This window comes from Cetorhinus maximus, chromosome 9 (genome assembly GCF_964194155.1).
Source record: "Cetorhinus maximus chromosome 9, sCetMax3.hap1.1, whole genome shotgun sequence".
Classification (NCBI taxonomy): Eukaryota; Metazoa; Chordata; class Chondrichthyes; order Lamniformes; family Cetorhinidae; genus Cetorhinus; species Cetorhinus maximus.
This window is the reverse complement of record NC_135887.1, coordinates 129,006,822-129,026,386: the sequence shown is the minus strand read 5'-3', so window position 1 is coordinate 129,026,386 and position 19,565 is coordinate 129,006,822. Positions and strand designations below refer to the sequence as shown.

At 42.2% G+C, this 19,565-nt stretch overlaps 1 protein-coding gene across 4 annotated transcripts in view; it reads right to left on the bottom strand.

Annotated features, from left to right (window-relative positions):
- Positions 1-19,115, bottom strand: part of gas2a (growth arrest-specific 2a) — a 234,078-nt gene extending 214,963 nt beyond the window's left edge. Inside the window, exons 1-5 of one of the 4 annotated variants that reach the window (XM_078549531.1) lie at positions 18,954-19,109; positions 11,233-11,388; positions 10,857-11,024; positions 5,055-5,279; positions 3,585-3,749 (exon numbers count right to left, since the gene is read on the bottom strand). In XM_078549531.1, coding sequence (XP_078405657.1) covers positions 3,585-3,726 — 142 coding nt within the window. In that variant the 5' untranslated portion in view covers positions 3,727-3,749; positions 5,055-5,279; positions 10,857-11,024; positions 11,233-11,388; positions 18,954-19,109. Of the gene's footprint in view, positions 1-3,584; positions 3,750-4,169; positions 4,242-5,054; positions 5,287-10,856; positions 11,025-11,232; positions 11,389-18,953 lie in introns of those variants that run through there. The other 3 variants (XM_078549532.1, XM_078549534.1, XM_078549533.1) reach the window with 3 other exon arrangements.
- Between the last annotated feature and the right edge of the window lie 450 nt (positions 19,116-19,565).

The window sequence follows — 19,565 nt, the reverse complement described above, 5'->3', positions numbered from 1 at the left end:
ATTTTCTCACATTGTACTCCATTTGTCAGATCTTTGCCCACTCACTTAACCTATCTATATCTTTTTGTAAGCTCCTTATGCTCTCTTCACAACTTTCTTTCTTACGTATCTTTGTGTCATCAGCAAATTTGGCAACCATCCCATCCAACCCTTCATCCAAATCATTTATATAAATTGTAAACAGCTGAGGTCCCAACAGTGATCCCTGTGGTACACCACTCATTACATTTTGCCAACCTGAAAAAGACCCATTTATGCCTACTCTCTGCTTCCTGTTAGCCAACCAATCTTCTATCAATGTCAATATGTTACCGGCTATACCATGAGCTTTTATTTTTTGCAATAACCTTTGATGTGGCACTTTATCAAATGCCTTCTGGAAATCTAAGTACAATACATCCACTGGTTCCCCTTTATCCACAGCACATGTTACTTCCCCAAAGAACTCCAATAAGTTGACAATGTTGACTCTGCCTGATTACTTTGTGCCCTGTTATAGCTTCTTTATTAATAGCTTCTAACATTTTCCCTATGACAGATGTTAAGTCACGAGCGAAGTGCAGGTTGCCAGGTGCACTTCACTTATATACTGTTGTAAAACACGTCTGTCTAATTGGATACCGACCTGCCCTCTTGATCCAGTGTGGGGGAATGATTCCAGCAAGTAGCCCTTATAATGAGATGCAACTGCATTATGCATTTAAATGTCTTTCCTGATGTTCTGTGGCAGGAAACATGGCCAGCCATTGATGGCTGCAGCAGACGATCCTGGACTACTTTTACGACGGCGGTAAACTAATTTTCCCGATCTCACGGAGCCAGAAAATCCTGCCCTATAATAGCAATGCTGGGTCTGAACATACTACAGTTGCAGATCAATTTAAGAATAATGGAAATCCCAGGAAATCCTGGGGAGCCTGAAGGCAGAAAACCCATGTAATAGGTCTTTACTAGTTTCTAATCTCCACTTATCATGGGGAGTGCCAATTTCCCAGGCGCAGGTGTTACGATCCATTTAGGAACGGTTAACATTTAAAAAGAAATACGAATGCCTCATTTTAACAAACAGGACTATACCACAAGATTTCAAACAAAGCAAATTTTATTGTATATAAAAGATTTAAACTAAACAAACACTATTAACTTAATAATATGGTTTATAACTATATATGTTATTCACCCAGGCTTACTTCCTATTTTCCCCAAGAATTCTCTTATAAGACACATCAATCTTAAAGTTATTTACTTCTGTAAGGACAACCCATAAGTATGCCATAGCCCTCTGGAGAATTCTCCTCAGCTCCAGCTATTCTCATAGATAAAACTTTCATTGACCCTCTCTTGTCTGTCTCAGCCCCTTGTTCTGGTTACTTTTCCAATACTTCCAAGCTATTCTGCTGGTTACTTTATTTTGCAATAAGGCACTGTGAAGCCCACTGCAGATTCTCCCTCTAGATTCAATCTAGATAATCTTCCAGCTTCTGATCCCTTACAAGATTCAAATTGAGATTAAGCCTCACCCACCTTCCACACAGTCAATGATGAAGTTAGTGTTTTACTCCACTTACAGTGCAGGTCTGTCTAACTGTCATTTATTTTGGTTAACTTCTTTCAATGAGCTGCAAACCACACGAGGTCCAAACTACAACTAAAAACTCCTCCAATCAAACACTGAGATAAACTGAAACCAGAGAGCCTTCCTAAGATCTACCCATCTCCATGATGAAGCAGCCTGCTCTGGGCTATCCCTTATTTATAATGTTTTTTAAAATCTGATAAAGTAAATGGGTTTTATGGCCTTTCAGGGTTTACTGAATGTTTTTAAGATAATTTAGCTTTAACTCCTAAAACAAAAATGTCTCTCTGGACTGCACTTCTTTGTAAGTAGTGTAGACATCATGTCTCCAGTTCTCCAGCTAAGTAAACTCACCTACTGTTTTATACTCCTGCCTTCTGAATTTATTAAACAACCATGGATGACCTTTTGAACTGCCATTTCCTTAGGTGTTTTGCAATCACTAAAACCCAATACTTTAATTGCCTTACCTTTATAACAATAATCTTCCCAGAACTAAACATTACCCCTAAAATATTAACATGAATCATGAACGGAATATTCACAACACAGTGAAGAGAAAAATCTACTCTTTAGTCTTTCCCACTCATTGGCCAGGATTTTGCCCTCGTCCAGCGGGTTTGGCGAGGGTGAGTGGGAGCGGTCGGGAAGCCGATTGCAATTTCACGCTGGCGGGCCAATTAAAGCCCACCCAGCAAAATGTGCGCTGCAGAGCTCAGCGCTGCCTATGTGGCGGGGAAAGGAGGACGAGCGTGCAAATTCACACGGGTGTGTGCAGGAAAAGCTCTGTGAAGCACAGGGCTGCCTTAGGGAGATGAAGATTTTGAAAAATAAAAAAGGAATTTAAAAATGTTAAAAACATATCCCCTCATGTGACTCTCATGAGCAGGGACATGTTAGAAATTAGTTTGAAAATTTTTTATTTTTTTAATGACGGATCGAAACCTCATCCTGCCAGTGGATAAGGTTTCGCAAAAAATCCAAAGGCCACTTGGCCTTTTCACCTGCCCACCAACCATAAGGTTGGACAGGCAGTGAAAAAAATTAATTCAATTAAATCTTTAATAGCCTTAATAGGCTTGTTAATTGTCAGTGGGTGCGCTGACAACTCCCGCACGCGCTCACCGACCGAAATATCATGCGACTGCGCTCGCCCGACATCATCGTGCGTCATTTTACACTCGTTCGGGCGCCCGCCTGCCTGATGAGCAGAAAATTCTGGCCATTAGGTTAATAAGTCCTCCTATGATTAAACTAAGACCCTTAAAAAGCATGCCTGGTAAACTTAAGTAAATTAATATAAGCCAATAATGAGTCATATTATGTTAGGGTAATAATGACTGGTGCATGGTTCCTTCCTCAAGATGAAACAACATTGCCTAAAGGTTCAGCAACTTGCAATACTAACTATACTGTAAACATTAATAAAAATAGATCTACCATGGCATTCCTCACAAGTAACCAAGGACTTGGGTGCACAACTGATATCAATTCTTCAAGTCAAAAAGACTCAATAACTTTATTAATAATATGTAAGACTCATAGATGTACCAAAATTGAACTCCACAAATAATTGAACAAGATGCATAATCTGGTTTAACAAACTTTCAAACTACAAGGTTCTGTTCTTATCTTTAAAGGCTCAGACTTGCAACCAAAATAATTCTACAAAAGTAAATTGAAAATTCAAACTAATTATTTTATATATGTACACTTAGAATTAAGGAAGTAACTGTGTATTGAAAAACTGGAAGGGTGTAAAGATTCAAACAACACCAAGATTCCTGTAAAAACAGCATTGATTTATCGGACAGGCTAGATGAACCATCAACCATCATAGATTTTCTCCTGTGCAATATTTTTGTATGTGTACATTCTGCCTCAGATACTGTTTTAGGAGGAATCTGCTCAATGGCTGAACTACTTCCAAAGCCCCTGGGCAAGCTTAAAATAGTTCTCATTTTCAATTATTCAAATCAAGTACCAAGCATTAAAATTGTAATCTTACCTAGTAAATTTGTCAACCATAGAGCCAAGTCTTCTTTCATTGGTAATAAACTAGCTTCATGCCTGCTTGCCAACCACTGACTGTATTGGTGCACATCGGACAGGCTTGGCCCAGGCTCCTTTGGACTGAATGTGCTGTACATCTTTCCTTATCCACTTGTAATGTCTAACAGAAAAAAAGATAAACAGTCTGTCATGATATAGAAGGAATAACAACAGGTGATGATACACTATGCACAAACTTAATTTTTGTTCAGAAGTATATTAGTGTTTATGTTTCAGAAGTTGAAATTAATGCACAAATAATGAATCTGTACACATTGATTCAAACTCAGAATAACACAAATTACTATTGATTGGAATCATCGCAAAGGATCGTACATTTTACTTCAAGAATCAAAAAGGTTTACTTCAAAATTAAAAATATATATTTTTCATTAAGTATAAAACATTTTTAAGTATTTTAAATTTTACCGTGTTCCCAAACTACTGCAGTACTTGACTACAAATGGCACTACACAATGTTGCTTGCTAAAGAAATTTCCAATTATACACTTTTTCTTGTTTCAGAAAGTCCTTTTTGTACCTGAATGTGAGCTGACATCTCAAGTTCCAAGCAGCATTATCAGCAACAGTGACCTGGTTTAGTACAGTTTACAGTACGCCTAATGGCATGCAGCAGTCTGTTCCTTTTTCAGCAGGACTATAAGGCATAATCACTCCCCTCTAAACGAACAGTGGGTTTTCACATAAGCCTGCACAGTAGAGCATTCATTGCATCTTCTCGCCAAAGAGCAGTGTTACAATGTTTTGCCTCATCCGTAATTTAAGCTATCAAACTGATATTTATAAAAGGGTTGTATGTGAAAGAAGCAAGTAATCATAGAAGCATCTGCAATTTCTTCAGCACATTTTTCAATAATTAGTCGATTACAGACAGTAAAATTCGTCTTACGTAAACAAAATGCGCCTAAGTTAAACTTCTCCGGTGTAACTTAGGTGGTGACTATAAGATACTGTTGACAGTGAAATCACTGCTTTATTATAATTGACTGCAAACTTTGGAGAACTCGATTAGCAAATGAATATAAAATCTTTTGAGGCTTTTGCTTTCCAGTTATCCTTCACAATCACATCAACGCCGTTGGATGAACTGAAGTTGAGGTTTCTAGCAAAATCTAAAGCTCTCCGGACAATTCTGTGTATTAATACATTCAAATAAATAGCTCTAAACATGTAAATGATTCACATAGCGGTATAAAAAAGAGACTTTGGATACATTGGATACCTCGTACGTTTTGATTTACTTGGAGCTAAAATGATATTTTAATTGTTTCAAATCGTATGTTCAGACTACGATCAGCCTAATAATGTGCCAAAACGACGTTTTTTAGCTCTCAATATCGTTCTTTATTACTATTAGTGTCGTGGAAGCTCATAGTTGCAGACTAATCACTGCATTGCTCCTCACCCACTACAAGCGGTTCCGTTCTGTAGATTTCACTCAGTTTCTTCTGCAATGCAACACTCTGCGGATCGACCCTGCTCGTACGTACATGTAGATCAAACAGCACTTCCACAATAGGTCTCCTTGCATGACGGATTCTTCAGTTCGTTAAGTGTGCATCTTAGTTTGAAGCATCCTAGTATGCTGACTAGAAGACGAACACCACATTTCCTACACATTCACATCGTCCTGTCAAACGAGAACGGAAGTCAATGGCTACAAATACCTTTCTACCACCAAACACTGACAACGATTGACCCCTGAAATGCGTATAGATTTCAGCATCTGGCAAAATCAGATCGTTCCAGCATTAATTTCGTGAATCTTTTTTGTTGATGGTAGACAAATGTAAAATAATTTTATCGTGTGAATTGCATGCCATTGGGTTTTATAATAACTGACAATTAGTTTGGAAGTGAACAAAAAGTCTATTAATCATCCAGCTATCGCTGTCTGAAGATCTAGTTTCAATTTTGTGCTGACTCATTTTATCTTACTTGAGTTTGTTTTTTTTTACAAACATATTTTTTCTGAAAGTCAACTAGCTGGCACAGAATTAACAGTGATTCTCTTGTAACAATAGATCAAATAATTGACAATATGTTTATAACTCGTGTCTGTGTTACATTGCTACCTGCCACGTCCAGTGATTCAGATAGGCATGAAAGAGCCTTTGGTATCATTTGGAGGGCAGGCAGTCGTGGCCAACATTCTTCCCTCACCAATAATGCAAAAAACAAATTAGTGCATCCTTGTTTATGGGATCATCTTGCATACAAAATTACTGCTGCTTCTTCACATAAGAATATTCCCAATGCTTCAAAGTAGTTGATTGGATATAGAGTGCTTCAGCTGTCACAAAATTCCAGTTTAATCAGTTATTTTTTGAGTTTTCATTGAATCTGCAATATTTGTTCATGTTATTTAGATTTAAGAAATTAATTTCACTAATCCAACCAACATTCCTTCATACTTTTTCCCATGTGACATCACACTATAGTGACAAATTTAATTAAGTAGCATTAAGAATGCCAACAGTTTTCTGAGAGTAGGCTGGGTTTTCCTGAGCAGTCATACACTGTTTTTTGTGCAGGGGCTATTATTGATGCAGAGAACGCCATTTAAAGGACACATAACTCCATCAGGGTAGGTTTCTTTTATTCATTGATGGGATGTGGGCGTCACTGGCTAGGCCAGCATTTATTGCCCAGCCCTAATTGTCCTTGAGAAGGTGTTGGTGAGCTGCCTTTTTGAGCCACTGCAGTCCATGCAGTACACCCACTATACTGTTATGGAGTTCCAGGATTTTGACCCTGTGACAGTGAATGAATGGCAATATATTTCCAAATCAGGATAGTGAGTGGCTTGGAGAGGAATATCCAGGTTATGGTGGTCCCATGTGTCTGCTGCCTTTGTCCCTCTAGATGGTAGTGCTCGTGGGTTTCAAAGGTGCAGTCTAAGGAGCCTTGGTGAGTTCCTGCAGCGCATCTTGTGGATGGGGTGCCATTCAAGCAGGCTGCTTTGTCCTGGATGGTGACAAGCTTCTTGAGTGTTGTTGGAGCTGCACTCATCCAGGCAAGTGGACAGTATTCCATCACACTCCTCGCTTGTGCCTTGTAGATGGCAGACAGGCTTTGGGGAGTCAGGAGGTGAGTTACTCACCACAGGATTCCTATCTTCTGACCTGGTCTTGTAGCCATAATATTTATATGTCTAGTCCAGTTCAGTTTCTGGTCAATGGTAATCCCCAGGATGTTGATAGTGGGGGATTCAGTGATGGTAATGCCATTGAACGTCATAGGGCAATGGTTAGGTTCTCTCTTGTTGGAGATGGTCATTTCCTGGCATTTGTGTGGCACAAATGTTACTTGCCATTTGTCAGCCCAAGCCTGGATATTGTCCAGATCTTGCTGCATTTGGACATGGACTGCTTCAGTATCTGAGGAGTCACGAATGGTGCTGAACATTGTGCAATCATCAGTGAACATCCCTACTTCTGATCTCATGATGGGAGGAAGGTCATTGATGAAGCAACTGAAGGTGATTGGACCTAGGACAAGACTTTGAGGAACTCCGGCAGCAATGTCCTGGAACTGAGATGATTGACCTCCAACAACCACAACCAGTAGAGTTTTCCTCTTGATTCTCATTGGCTCCAGTTTTGCTAGGACTCTTTGATTCCATACCTGGATAAATGCTGCCTTGATGTCAAGGGCAGTCACTCTCACCTCACCTCTGGAGTTCAGCTCTTTTGTTCATGTTTGTAATGAGGTCAGAAGCTGAGTGACCCTGGCGAAGCCCAAACTGAGCGTCAATGAGCAGGTTATTGCTAAGCAAGTGCCGCTTGATAACTCTGTTGATGATCTCTTCCATCACTTTACTAATAACTCAGAGTAGGTTGAGGGGCGGTAAGCGGCCAGGGTGGATTTGGGTCCTGCTTTTTTTTGTACAGGTCATACCTGGGCAATTTTCCACATTGCTGGGTAGATGCCAGTGCTGTTGCTGTACTGGAACAGCTTGGCTAGGGGCGCGGCAAGTTCTGGAGCACAGCTCTTCAGTATTATTGCCGGAATATTGTCAGGGCCCATAGCCTTTGCAATATCCAGTGCCTTCAGCTGTTTCTTGATATCACATGGAGTGAATTGAATTGGCTGAAGACAATCTGTGATGCTGGGGACCTCCAGAGGAGGCTGAGATTGATCATCCAGTCGACACTTCTGGCTGATGATTGTTGCGAATGCTTCAGCCTTATCTTTTGCACTGATGTGCTGGGCTCCTCCATCATTGAAGTTGGGGTATTTGTAGAGCGTCCGCCTCCAGTGAGTAGTTTAATGTCCATCACCATTCACGACTGGATGCAGCAGGACTGCAGAGCTTAGATCTGGTCTGTTGGTTGTGGAATCGCTTAGCTCTGTTTATCACTTGCTGCTTATGCTGTTTGGCACACAATTGGTCTTGTGTTGTAGCTTCATTAGGTTGACACCTCATTTATAGGTATGCCTGGTGCTGCTCCTGGCATGCCCTCCTGCACTGTTCATTGAACCAGGATTGATCCCCTGGCTTGGTAATGGTAGAGTGGGGGATTTACCGGGCTATAGGTTGCAGATTGTGGTTGAGTACAATACTGCTGCTACTGATGATGGCCCACAGCGCCTAATGGTCGCCCAGTCATGAGTTGCTAGATATGCTCGAAGTCTATCCCATCTATCCCATTTAGCACAGTGGTAGTGCCATACAACACACTGCAGGATACCTTCATTATGAAGACGAGGCTTTGTCTACAAAAGTGGTCACTCCTACCGATACCCTCATGGACAGATGCATCTGTGGCAGGCAGATTGGTGTGGATGAGTTCAAGTATGTTTTTCCCTCTTGTTGGTCCTCTCACCACCTGGCGCAGACACGCTATGCCCTTTAGGGCTAGGCCAGCTCAGTCAGTAGTGGTGCTACCGAGCCACTCTTGGTGATGGACATTGAAGTCACCCACCCAGAGTACATTCTGTGCCCTTGCCTGGCCCTTGCCACCCTCAGTGCTTCCTGCAAGTGGTGTTCAACATGGAGGAGTATTGATTCATCAGCTGAGGGGGAAAGGGGGTCGACGGAGCAGTAATATCTGGTATTCAGCAGGAGGTTTCCTTGCCCATGTTTGACCTGATGCTATGAGACTTCATGGTGCCCGGAGTCGAGGTAACTCCCTCCCGAATGGGTCTGTCCTACCTGTGGACAGGACATACCCAGGGATGGTGATCATGGTACCTGGGACATTGCCTATTAGGTTTGATTCCGTGACGATGACTATGTCAGGCTGTTGCTTGACTAGTCTGTGTGTCAGCTCACATTAGCCCCCAAATGTTAGTAAGAAGGATTTTGCACAGCCGACAGGGTTTGCCATTGTCATTTCTGGTGCCTAGAACCGTCTGGTTCCAATCTCTTTAGGCTTTGATTCAACTAAGTGGCTTACTAGGCCATTTCAGAGTCAACCACATTGCTGTGGTTGAGTACCTGTAGACCAGACCAGGTAAGGACGGCAGATTTCCTCCCCTAAAGGGCCAGATGGGTTTTTAGGACAATGGTTTCGTGGTCATTAATAGACTTTAATTCCAGATTTCAATTGAATTCAAATTCCAACATCTGCCATGGTGGGATTCAAACCCGTGTCCCCAGGACATTACCTTGGGTCTCTGGATTACTAGTCTAGCAACAATACCACTACACCACCGCCTCCCCATCATTTTCTGATGTACTTGTGAACCCTCAAATGGTAATTGGTCTGTTGTTGGCAGGACAAAAGTTTAGTTTTATTTCATGGTTTGCATGGCTCAAAATGATTAGGTGGCATAGGAAATAGACAGAAGCAACATGGATCACGAATCTTGTAACCCATCCTTGATTCACTGGGAACAGCTATTAACATTCTTCACTGAATTAGTACTTGATTAAAAATTATGATTTTGAAAGGTTTGCGAGAGCAAGTAAGGAACAAGCTATGGTGGTGGTACCACTGGACTAATAATCCAGAGGCCCAGACTAATGGGGACATGGGTTCAAATTCCAACACAGCAACTGGTGGAATTTAAATTCACAGTGCCTTGATCCAACACTCATTCAGCTAGGTGACCAAAGATCTGCTTCCACCTCATGCCATGGCTGCCACCTCTATCCCGGATGTCTGAAATTACCCTTTCATTTGCACCCAAAGTCCACTCAATGCCCATGCAATAAATTATCAAGCCACTCACATCCAGCATTACATACTGGCATACCCTGCACCAGAAGGAAAAAAGGTGAAGCATACTAAGGCCATCAGAACCAAAGTAAATTTAATGTTGTTGTCACATTGAAAGCATAATGACATTACCATTACTGGTGTTGATGTCCACACCAGCAGACATAGAAACCAAACATAAATGAACAGAAAATCATCCTTGAACTGTTCCTCTTGTGCTTATGGTGCCTTTAACTTATGTTTGCGAGTGCTACATCTTGGTGCCTCCCCCCCCACCACCCCCCCCCACCCCCTCGCTGGCACCGGCAATGGAGACAGCCTGCTGATTCTGCTGTCTTGTTGACCTTAATGACCTTGGTGGTCGTCCTCTGGCCCATGCAGCCTGTGCTGGCCCCACCTAGGAAGGAGCGGCCAGTGCCATGGCTGGCATCTTCCCAGTCATCGCAGCCTCATCAGATGCAACGGTCACTGGTGGAGGGGCAGAGGAGCTGCTGCCGTCATCCAGAACACCATGAGAGGAGCCCGCAGGGATGACAAGCATGTTGAGCACCAACGTAAGGTCGCTCTGACCTCCCTGCTCACCAATGATGGACGGGCATCTAGCTGGGATACTGGGTGCCTAATCCATCTCCCACACTGGCAGTGACCACATGAGGTCATTGCCTGTGTGAGGGTTTGCAGGTCCGAGCGCAACCCCAGGAACCCATCATTCTGTCCCTGGAGCTGCCTCTCCAAAAGAGTCGCCATTCTCTCAATGGAGGAGGCAGTGCGCTCGGCCGTGAGGGTCAAAGCAGTGTTCATGCTCCGCATGGACTCCTCCACGACGGAGACTACGGCGCACGAACCCTCATGGATCTCCACCAGATCCTCCCGCTCATCCCATTGGACATCCAGCATCTGCCATCTTATGGACAATTCCAGAGGCTCATCATCTGCCTTTGACTGAGCATCGTCCTGGTCCCCAGGAGTCCTCTGACTGCCAGCGCCCTGGGCACTCTCGGCATCCACCTGCACCTCAAGTGAGTGTGAACTGCCCTTACCAATGTGCACTGACATTCTAGCCGCCAATCTAATGCCCACTGAGGTGCTGGCATCTGCACTTGTGCCTGGATCAGAGAGCAGGTGTGACGCAGGTGCAAATGAAGCCTGGTCCTCCGGAGACAGGAGTAGGTCTTTGGGGTCCAGAGAGCGAGTGCATGCTGGCGAATCTAAAAGGGGAACAAGGGCATGTCATTAGTTGAAGTTATCACACTGTTATTGTGCATGCCAGGCACCCTGGTGAGACAATGGAGATCTGCATCACAGTGCCATCGTCCTTCTAGGGCGACTCCAGGTTTGAGGCTCCCATCAATGAAGAGACTTCAATAGAATGGTTGCACAATCCAAAACCCTCATCTCTTTGCACTGCACTCTTACCTTCGTTTGGCACCCCCGCCTCTCCATGCCCGGTTGCATGTGGAGTGTACATCTCTCCAGCTCAAGGGCATCCTGCTCAAACCTGGTGAGCAGCAGCAGGTTGGGCAGGCCTCCAGCTGTACGTGACCTCTCTGCTTGGTTATGGCTTGTCTTCTTCTGAAAGGATAGCGGAGCATTGATTAATCCACTCTCCACCTGCAACGCCATTGCAACCAGGCCAACCCCACCTGACGAACACCTCGCAGGGCACATCTAAGCGGTGGCCCTCAATCCGGAAGGCACTCAGTCCAAGGAGCCAGGGCTCACCCCCTTGGCCAGCTCCAGTGTCATTGACAGTTGACACTCAGACTCTTGCATCCCTGAGGTCCATGCGGGGACGGCTACGCCTCAACATTTCTGCACATTGACCCATACCCACATGGTGCTCACCCTTCCTGAGCTCAGCAGGTCATTGAACCTCTTCCGGCACTGCACCCACGTGTGCCGCACAGCGTCAAGGCTGCTAACCAGCGCTGCCGCCTCCTCCCATGCCCTCTTTGTGAGCTGCGGTGGTCTCCTCCTTCCATCTCTGGGACAAGGGTGTCCCTCCTGGCAGTCACCTCCACCAGGAGGACTACGAGGCACTCATCTGAAAAGCGGAGGGCCAAGTACCAACCTAACCTGCCTTCCCGCCTGGCGTCTCCAGTCGCACTCAACTCCATCACTTTGCTAACGTAGAAGCGATGTTCTTCCGTGGCAGCCTGTCAGGGGCTGCCTGGGCCATTTTTAAACCGGCTGCCGGGTCGCCATTGGACCGGTGGCTGACAGGCTCCCGCCCCCGTTCAGCCTGTACTGACCAGTGAGGTGCTGCGTATCACGCTGGGCGGGCCTTAAGTGGCCCGCCAGTGTGAAATCACGGTCAAGGGCCGATCGCGGATTGCGGCCCGTTTCCAGGCCAATCGTGCCCACCCACTGAACTCAAAATTCTGCCTCTGCTCACCAAACTCCACTGCTCCCCATCACGCCCGTGCACCGCTCCCCGCCCAGACGCAAATCCTTAAGCTGGTCAAACTCTCCCCACCCAGTACCCCAGACTTACCTCACTCCATTGGGCCTTCTTCAGGGAACTGTTTTCAGTCCCAGCTGCACCCACTACTGAGCTCTCAACTCTGCTGGGACTCCTGGAGCTGCCGGCCAGTCAAATTGGCTGGCAGCTCCTGAGGTCGGGGCTTCCTTCCCAGTCAAAGGCGGGAGTCCCGCTGTTAGCCAATTCAGCCCGCACGCATCGTATTATGACTGTGAGATGGGCTTGCACAGAGCCAGTCTGTTTCCAGCCGACTTTTCTTCCAGGATAGCAAGCACCTTCCGGGAGGGGACGAGGGTGAGCCATCCGCCACCTCCCCAGCACCACACCACCCTTCCACACCCTTCTAAAATGCAGCCCAAGAAGAATTTTTGACATACAGAGGGTTGTTCAAATCTGCAGTAGACTACAGGAAAAGTTAGGGGATTCAGATTCCAGAGGAACTTTCAAAAGGAAATTGGGCATGTACTTGAGGAGAACTAATTTGCAGAGTTATGGGAAATAAAAACTGGGTTGTGATACTAAATTAGACAACACTTTCAAAGGGCTGACACACATGCAATGGGCAGAATTTTTCTCTTGTTGGTGGGCGCACATCCGACCCGAATGAGCGTAAAATGACACGCGATGACATCAGACGAGCGTCTCGCACTAGCACAATATTTCAGTCGCCTGCAAACAATTAAGCAGCCTATTAAGGCCCTTAATCAATTCAGTAGAAATTTTCGCTGCCTGTCCAACCATTTAGCTGGCGGGCGGGTGAAAAGCGGCCTTTGCAGTTTTGGTGAAACCTCATCCACAGGCGGGATGAGGTTTCAACCAGTGATTAAAGAAAAACTTTTTACACTCCTATTTAACATATCCCTGCTCATGTGACAGAGTCACATGAGCGGGGACATGTTTTCATGATTTCAAACATCTTTATTTTTATGGTTAAAAATCTTCAGCTCTGTGCCTCAGGGAGCTTTTATTGCACGCACCCGCGCGCATGCACAAACTTCAGCACTCATGCTTCTCCCGCCCCCACCCTGGTGCGCGTTTCACCCTGGCTAGCCGCTAATTAACCAGCCAGCATGAAATCGCGATTGGGGCCCGATGGCGGGCCAGGCCCACCCGCCACGCCTGCCCGACGAAGGCAAAATTCTGTCCAATGGGCCAAATAGCGCCCTTCTGTGCTGTAAGATTCTATGGTTAAATAATTGAAAGATAGATTTAAAAGAAGTATTAATAGCTGGTTCTGCTGGTGACGACAAGGGATGAAGTGGAATTTAGGCAGTTGAAATAGTGAAGAAGGAGATGATGAGGTGGGGGGAAACAGGGGTGGGAAGGGGGGCATAGTTTTAAAAAATAAAATCTGGCCTAGTGTTTTGGATAATGTAGTTGGGTAGCAAAGTTTAGTATATTGTTGTTCGATCTCTGAGTCCTGTGTTGGAATCCAGTACAAGCAGCTAAGATGGAAACCCCCTCTCACCTCTTTGTTGGCTATAAGTGTCCCCAAGTGAAATTTATTTAGACAGTTCAAAGTAGCTTCAACTGGGATTAGGCCCAAGAAATAAAACTGATCAAAATGTGTCATATTCAACATGTGGATAGTAGCAAAATGTAATGGCACAGGAAAGGGAACTTCATTCTGCATCTAACCAGACTTTGACCTATAACTGATAAGGAACGTTCAGTGTTTGCAATAGGTGACAAAAGTGTCTCATTATACTGATAGTGATATGTCTCACCAAGAGTAGCTCAACACAAAATAAAATGCAACTGGAACTGCATTGTGGATGGAAACAAAATGCCAGAATGAATACATTTGGAACCAGGAGATTAGGTTAAAATGTGCTAACATTTTACAAAAGAAAGAATTCTTAAACTAGGTTGCAAAATTGCTCTGAATGGGAGAAAAAAGGGAGTGCGTTAATGAAAGAGCAGTAAACCAACAGCAAAGGGATGGTTGTAATGAAAGGTAATTAGGATGAATTAGAGAAGAAGTCCTTAAAATTGGTAAAACCAGAAGTAAACTTGGAGACAAAACCAACAAACCACAAAACCACACTGGGAATAAATCTGGACAAATGGACAGAAAAGGATATCCAAATAAAAACTTTTAAAAGTTATACACTTAATTATAATTATTAATAAAAGTCAAGACAGTATCAACAAATTAAAATGTGTATTGCTGAAAAAAGAGACATGCCATTGAAGTTTTTCGTCTTGCACTCAGGGAACAAATGCAAGAACAGAAAATTTCAAAGGGAACAACAATTTAGATTGCAAGAGATGAGGAGGGATTTCTTCTCTCAGAGGGTAGTGAATCTGTGGAATTCTTTACAGCAGAGGGCTATAGAGGCTGGTCATTAAGTATTTTCAAGGCTGAGATAGAGAGATTTTTAATCAGTAAGGAAATCAAAGGTTATGGGGACAAGGCAGAAAAGTGGAATTGAGGATTATCAGATTAGCCATGATCTCATTGAATGATGGAGCAGACTCAATGGGCCGAATGGCCTACTTCTGCTCCTAGGTCTTATGGTCTAAGAGAAAAGGGTGTTGATTGATTGGCAAGTGGGCTCTGATTGATGGGGGGCAACTGTTCTCTGGTGCATTCCTCAAGGCAATGCCTTGACCAATCAGAGTCAACTTGCCTTTTTAGAATTTAAACAAAAAATTGGGGGAATAACTGTTCCCTAGTGCATTCTCCATGGCAATGCTCAACCAATCAAAGTTCACTTGGTAACCAATCAGCACCCTTTCTCATATAAATTGCTGTTCCCTTTGAAACTTGCTATTCTTCTGTCTGCCCTGATGAGTGCAAGACAGAAAGCTTTGACAGCATATCTCTTTTTTCAGCAATACTCAAGTTCTCAAATACCCAAGAAATTTAAATGTGTGGACTCAAAATTAATGATGATGAGGAACAAAAATATTGACCTTCAAGTTATACATGGCATAAAAAATGTTCATATTTATGTCACCAGAGTTCTGGTTTAAAACTCAAGATACATCTTAGAATATGAAGGTAAGAGTGTTCAGAGCGGTTACAATGAATGAAGAGTATCGATAACTCTACAAATAAAGGTTAACGTTACTAGCTAGGGAAATTTTGATAGTATAAAATGGTGAAAGTAGCCTAGAAAGGGGACTTTTGGGAGTTGATTTGGGTGGTAATGTATGGAAGTGAGGGATGAAACTAATATTTTAAAAAACATCTATAGACTACTGGGGTCAAACATCAATATTGTTGTATGGCCACTTGAGTAAATTAAGGTTTTTCTTATGATGTAATGGGATCAAATGCCTCTGAAAGTTGAGTAAAATCTATATTACTGATTAAAGACTGCATCTTAACTCAGTATGTTAAAAGAAGATGAGGAAAAAAACTTCATTATAAAAATAATTTTCTGGCATTAGAAGTCCAATGGAATGTCCTAAAAATCAAGATCTGCATTGCACATAATTATACAACCATTTTTATCCAGGATTTAACTGACATGAACCTCTTTAATTTTTATGGTATGTAAGGGGTTAAAAACAGCTTGGCTTATAAAGGAATGTTCCACTCAATTTTGACATGGCAATTTACAACAATTAGATGGTTTGTCTGAAGGGAAAACAAAGGGAGGGGGCTAAGCCATTCAATTCAAGTATAGACATTCCATTTGAGTTGTTCAAATATGTATTTGGCAGCTTCTTCTGAACAGACAATTATTTAAATTCTCAATCCTTGATACTGTTTCTAAGATATTTAACAGCCTTAGTGAGCCTGTCTGACGTCTGCATGTGCAGAGAATGATTGTTAAAAAAAAAAAGGGGGGGGGTGGGTGGGAATCGAGTCATAAGAACATAGCAATAGGATAGGCCATTCAGCCCTTCCAGTTTGCTCCTCTATTCAATCAGATCATAGCTCCATTCCATTTACTCACCCTTGCTTCATATCTCTGATACCCTTACCCAACAAAAATCTAACCATCTCCAGATATCAAAGCATCCACAAACTTTTGGGAAGGAGAGTTCCAGATTTCTACTATCCATTGTGTGGAAAAGTGCTTCCTGATTTCTCTGTTGCGTGGCCTAGTTTTAATTTTGAGATGATGTCCCTTTGACCTCAATTCCCCCACCAGAGATAAGAGTCTCTTTGTATCTACCCTGTTGAATTTCTTTATCATTTGAAACACAATGATTAGATCACCCATGAATTTTATAATCTGACAGGAATACAAGCCAAGTTTATGCAACCTCATAATTTAACCCATTATGCTCTGTTATCAATCTGGTAAACCTGCTCTGTACTCCTTAATATATTCTTCCTGAGGTTTGCGTTCAAAATTGAATACAGTACTCAGACAGGGCACAGTCAAGGCTCTCTACTACTGAAGCATGACTACCTCACTTTTGAATTATAACACCTTGAGATAATGTCCAACATCCTATTAACCTTTATGATTAATATTTGTACCTGTGCACTAGCTTTTAATGATTTGTGTACATGAATTCTTAAATCTCTTAGCTGCTTCACAGCTCCTTGTTCCTCATCATTAAGAAAATATTCTGATTTGCCTTTCTCAAATCCAAAGTGCATGACCTCATAACTGCCCACATCAAACTCTAAACGCCTTAGATTTGTGATTTGTGTATCTCTGTCCCTTCGAAACTTTCCGCTTCCATCTGTACTACTTACTATGCCTCCTAACTTAGTTTCATCAGCAAATTTGGATATACAACTTTCTATTCTTTCCTCCTAGTTATTAACGATTTAAATATGGTAAAAAGTTGACCACCAGGACAGCTGCCTGAAGAATACCATTTGTCACATCCTGCCAATCAGAGTATGTTGGTGGTCTTATTATCAGATAATGGTTCTATTTAAAGGTGCCAAACAGTAAAGTTAAAGTGGCTTACTTTCTTCTGCATATATAAGTCAGTTCTAAAAGGTTTGGGAATGGTGCTTGAACCTAGCTTGAAAGGTCAAGTTTACTAGCACTAACTACCCTAGCATAACTATATATGAATAAAAGTAAAATATATGAATAGTTATTCACAGGATTTTTATATTTCAAATTTTATCGAGTGCACCAATGCTGGGAGAACATTGATATTTAAAGATTTGCAACTAATAGTGCATCACAATAGGAGCAGAAAATTCTAAAAGCCTTTTGAAGATGCAAAAGGCATCTCAATCTGTAAGCACGTTTCATTTTGCCTGAAGAGGCTGGGGATTAGGAAGTGGCAGGCAAAAACAAAGGGAAAAGGAGTCACAAATGCAGGCATGAGTCTGCAAATGATGGATCTGCCAACAGATGATCACTGGTTTGATGGTGGCTGAGATTGAGGAGATGCTGCATAAAGTGCTTAGGGTTTCTCTGTGCAAGTCCATGGTACGAATAAAAAGATCAACATTGCAGAATGCCAACAAGGAGGTGCAGTCAATTTTCATGCCATAGCTGATCGTTACTGTTCTTCCATGTGCCAACCTTATAATATATGGTAAACGCAGTGCGTCCTTGAAGCAGATGGGGCAGGCCTGCTGTAACCTGAGAAGACTGGGCCAATGATGACTGTGTCAGGACTGCAGAAATGGTCATTGGCATCCTAATGGATGCAGCCAATGAAGCAATGCTGCCCTTTGGTTAACCAGACAAGATAATTGAATCATAGAAATTAAAGCACAGAAAGGTCATTTAGCCTATTGTCCCTGTGTCAGTACTCATTCTTCAACTGGTGCGATCTACTCCAATTGCTGTTTCTTCCCCAAATCTTTTACTATTCTTTTTAAAATACTTACGCATTCAATGTTCTAATTACCTCTGTGAAAAATGGTTCTTCTAATGTTTCTCTTTATTCTAGCAATAATCTCTATGGCCCTTGTTAACAATTCACAAATAAATGGAAACAATCTTTCATTTTTTACCCCCTCAAGTTATTATAGAAACCTGGTAATTGTAGAATTGCTTAATTTATCAGAGATGTAGCCATAACATCATTAATTAATAAACAAACATGAATTCCAAATACGTTACCCATAACAGCTTTCTCTTGACTATGTGCTTTCCTATCAGTTACGGGTTGTATTCTTACATAAAATGAAACTCATTCATAATGATAAAAGTGATTATGTTACAATTTAGATCCTCTCCCAAGATGCTATGCTCAAGGCAACAAAGCAATTTCTATGTGCAAGCCTATGCCTCCTATGATCTGAAACATAAACCTCATAGGTAAAATGAATGGGTTAGCCTTTTTTCTGGACTAACAATTACCTTTTTCCTGAACTATACATTGGAAGGATGTACAGCAAGCCAAACTACCTCTCTGATATATGACTAAACAAGTCACTGACAGATTACATAGTTCAAGCTAAAGTTACATACAGCTTATTACAAGCAAATAACAGACACAGAGCAAATTAAATTAGGAAACTATAAACAGTATACTTAATTTTCTCTGACAATTAAGCCATTTTTAAAACCAAAATAGTAAGTCTTGCAAATATTCAGAATCCTTGTTCAAATTCCCTTAAACTAAGTTTTCTGGCGATGTTTTTACATATCTTTCTCCGGTCTCACAGAGTGCTTGGTTGCCAATAGTTGGCTGGAAATGCAGTTGAGCTAATTGAGTTTAAGTAATAAAAAAGCTGCAATAATTATACATAATGCAGGATGCTACTCACAGTTCAGATCAGAAGATTTTTTTTCTCCCTAATCAAGTTTTTATGAAGAAGCTTAGGATCTTCTCTGACCATTTAGGGCAAACAAGCTTTTAATCAATTATCGTTTCTGAGCAGACAAAATATGAAATGACAGTTTCTTTTACATCAGATATCGGATAGACTTTTGAACCTTTTGAAACTTTTGATGTGTTCCAATCAACTTGTTCCTCAACAATCATTAACAAGTACAGAAACAGAAATACAGAGAAGAGCACAGTTGACATTTCGAGTCCAATCATTAACAAGTCTCCTTCTCACCATTGTACTTTGACATATGTAAACACTTTTCAAGCCAGAGGTAATTGGCCAATAACTCTGAAATTGATGAGGCACCATCTTTAGATATAAACAAAGACAGCTAATCTCTTTTACACTTCAGTATTAAGCATAGACAGCATGTGTTTATTCAATCACTTCAGGTCTCCATGCCAAAAATAAATAGAGAAATAATCAATGGGACATAAAATACTCTAAATTGACATTTAAGGGCTGATTTCTTAAATCCATGCTGCCAACAGATAAGGCTTAGACTCTTAAAATTACTCCTAGTTTTATTCAGACCACAAGATGGGA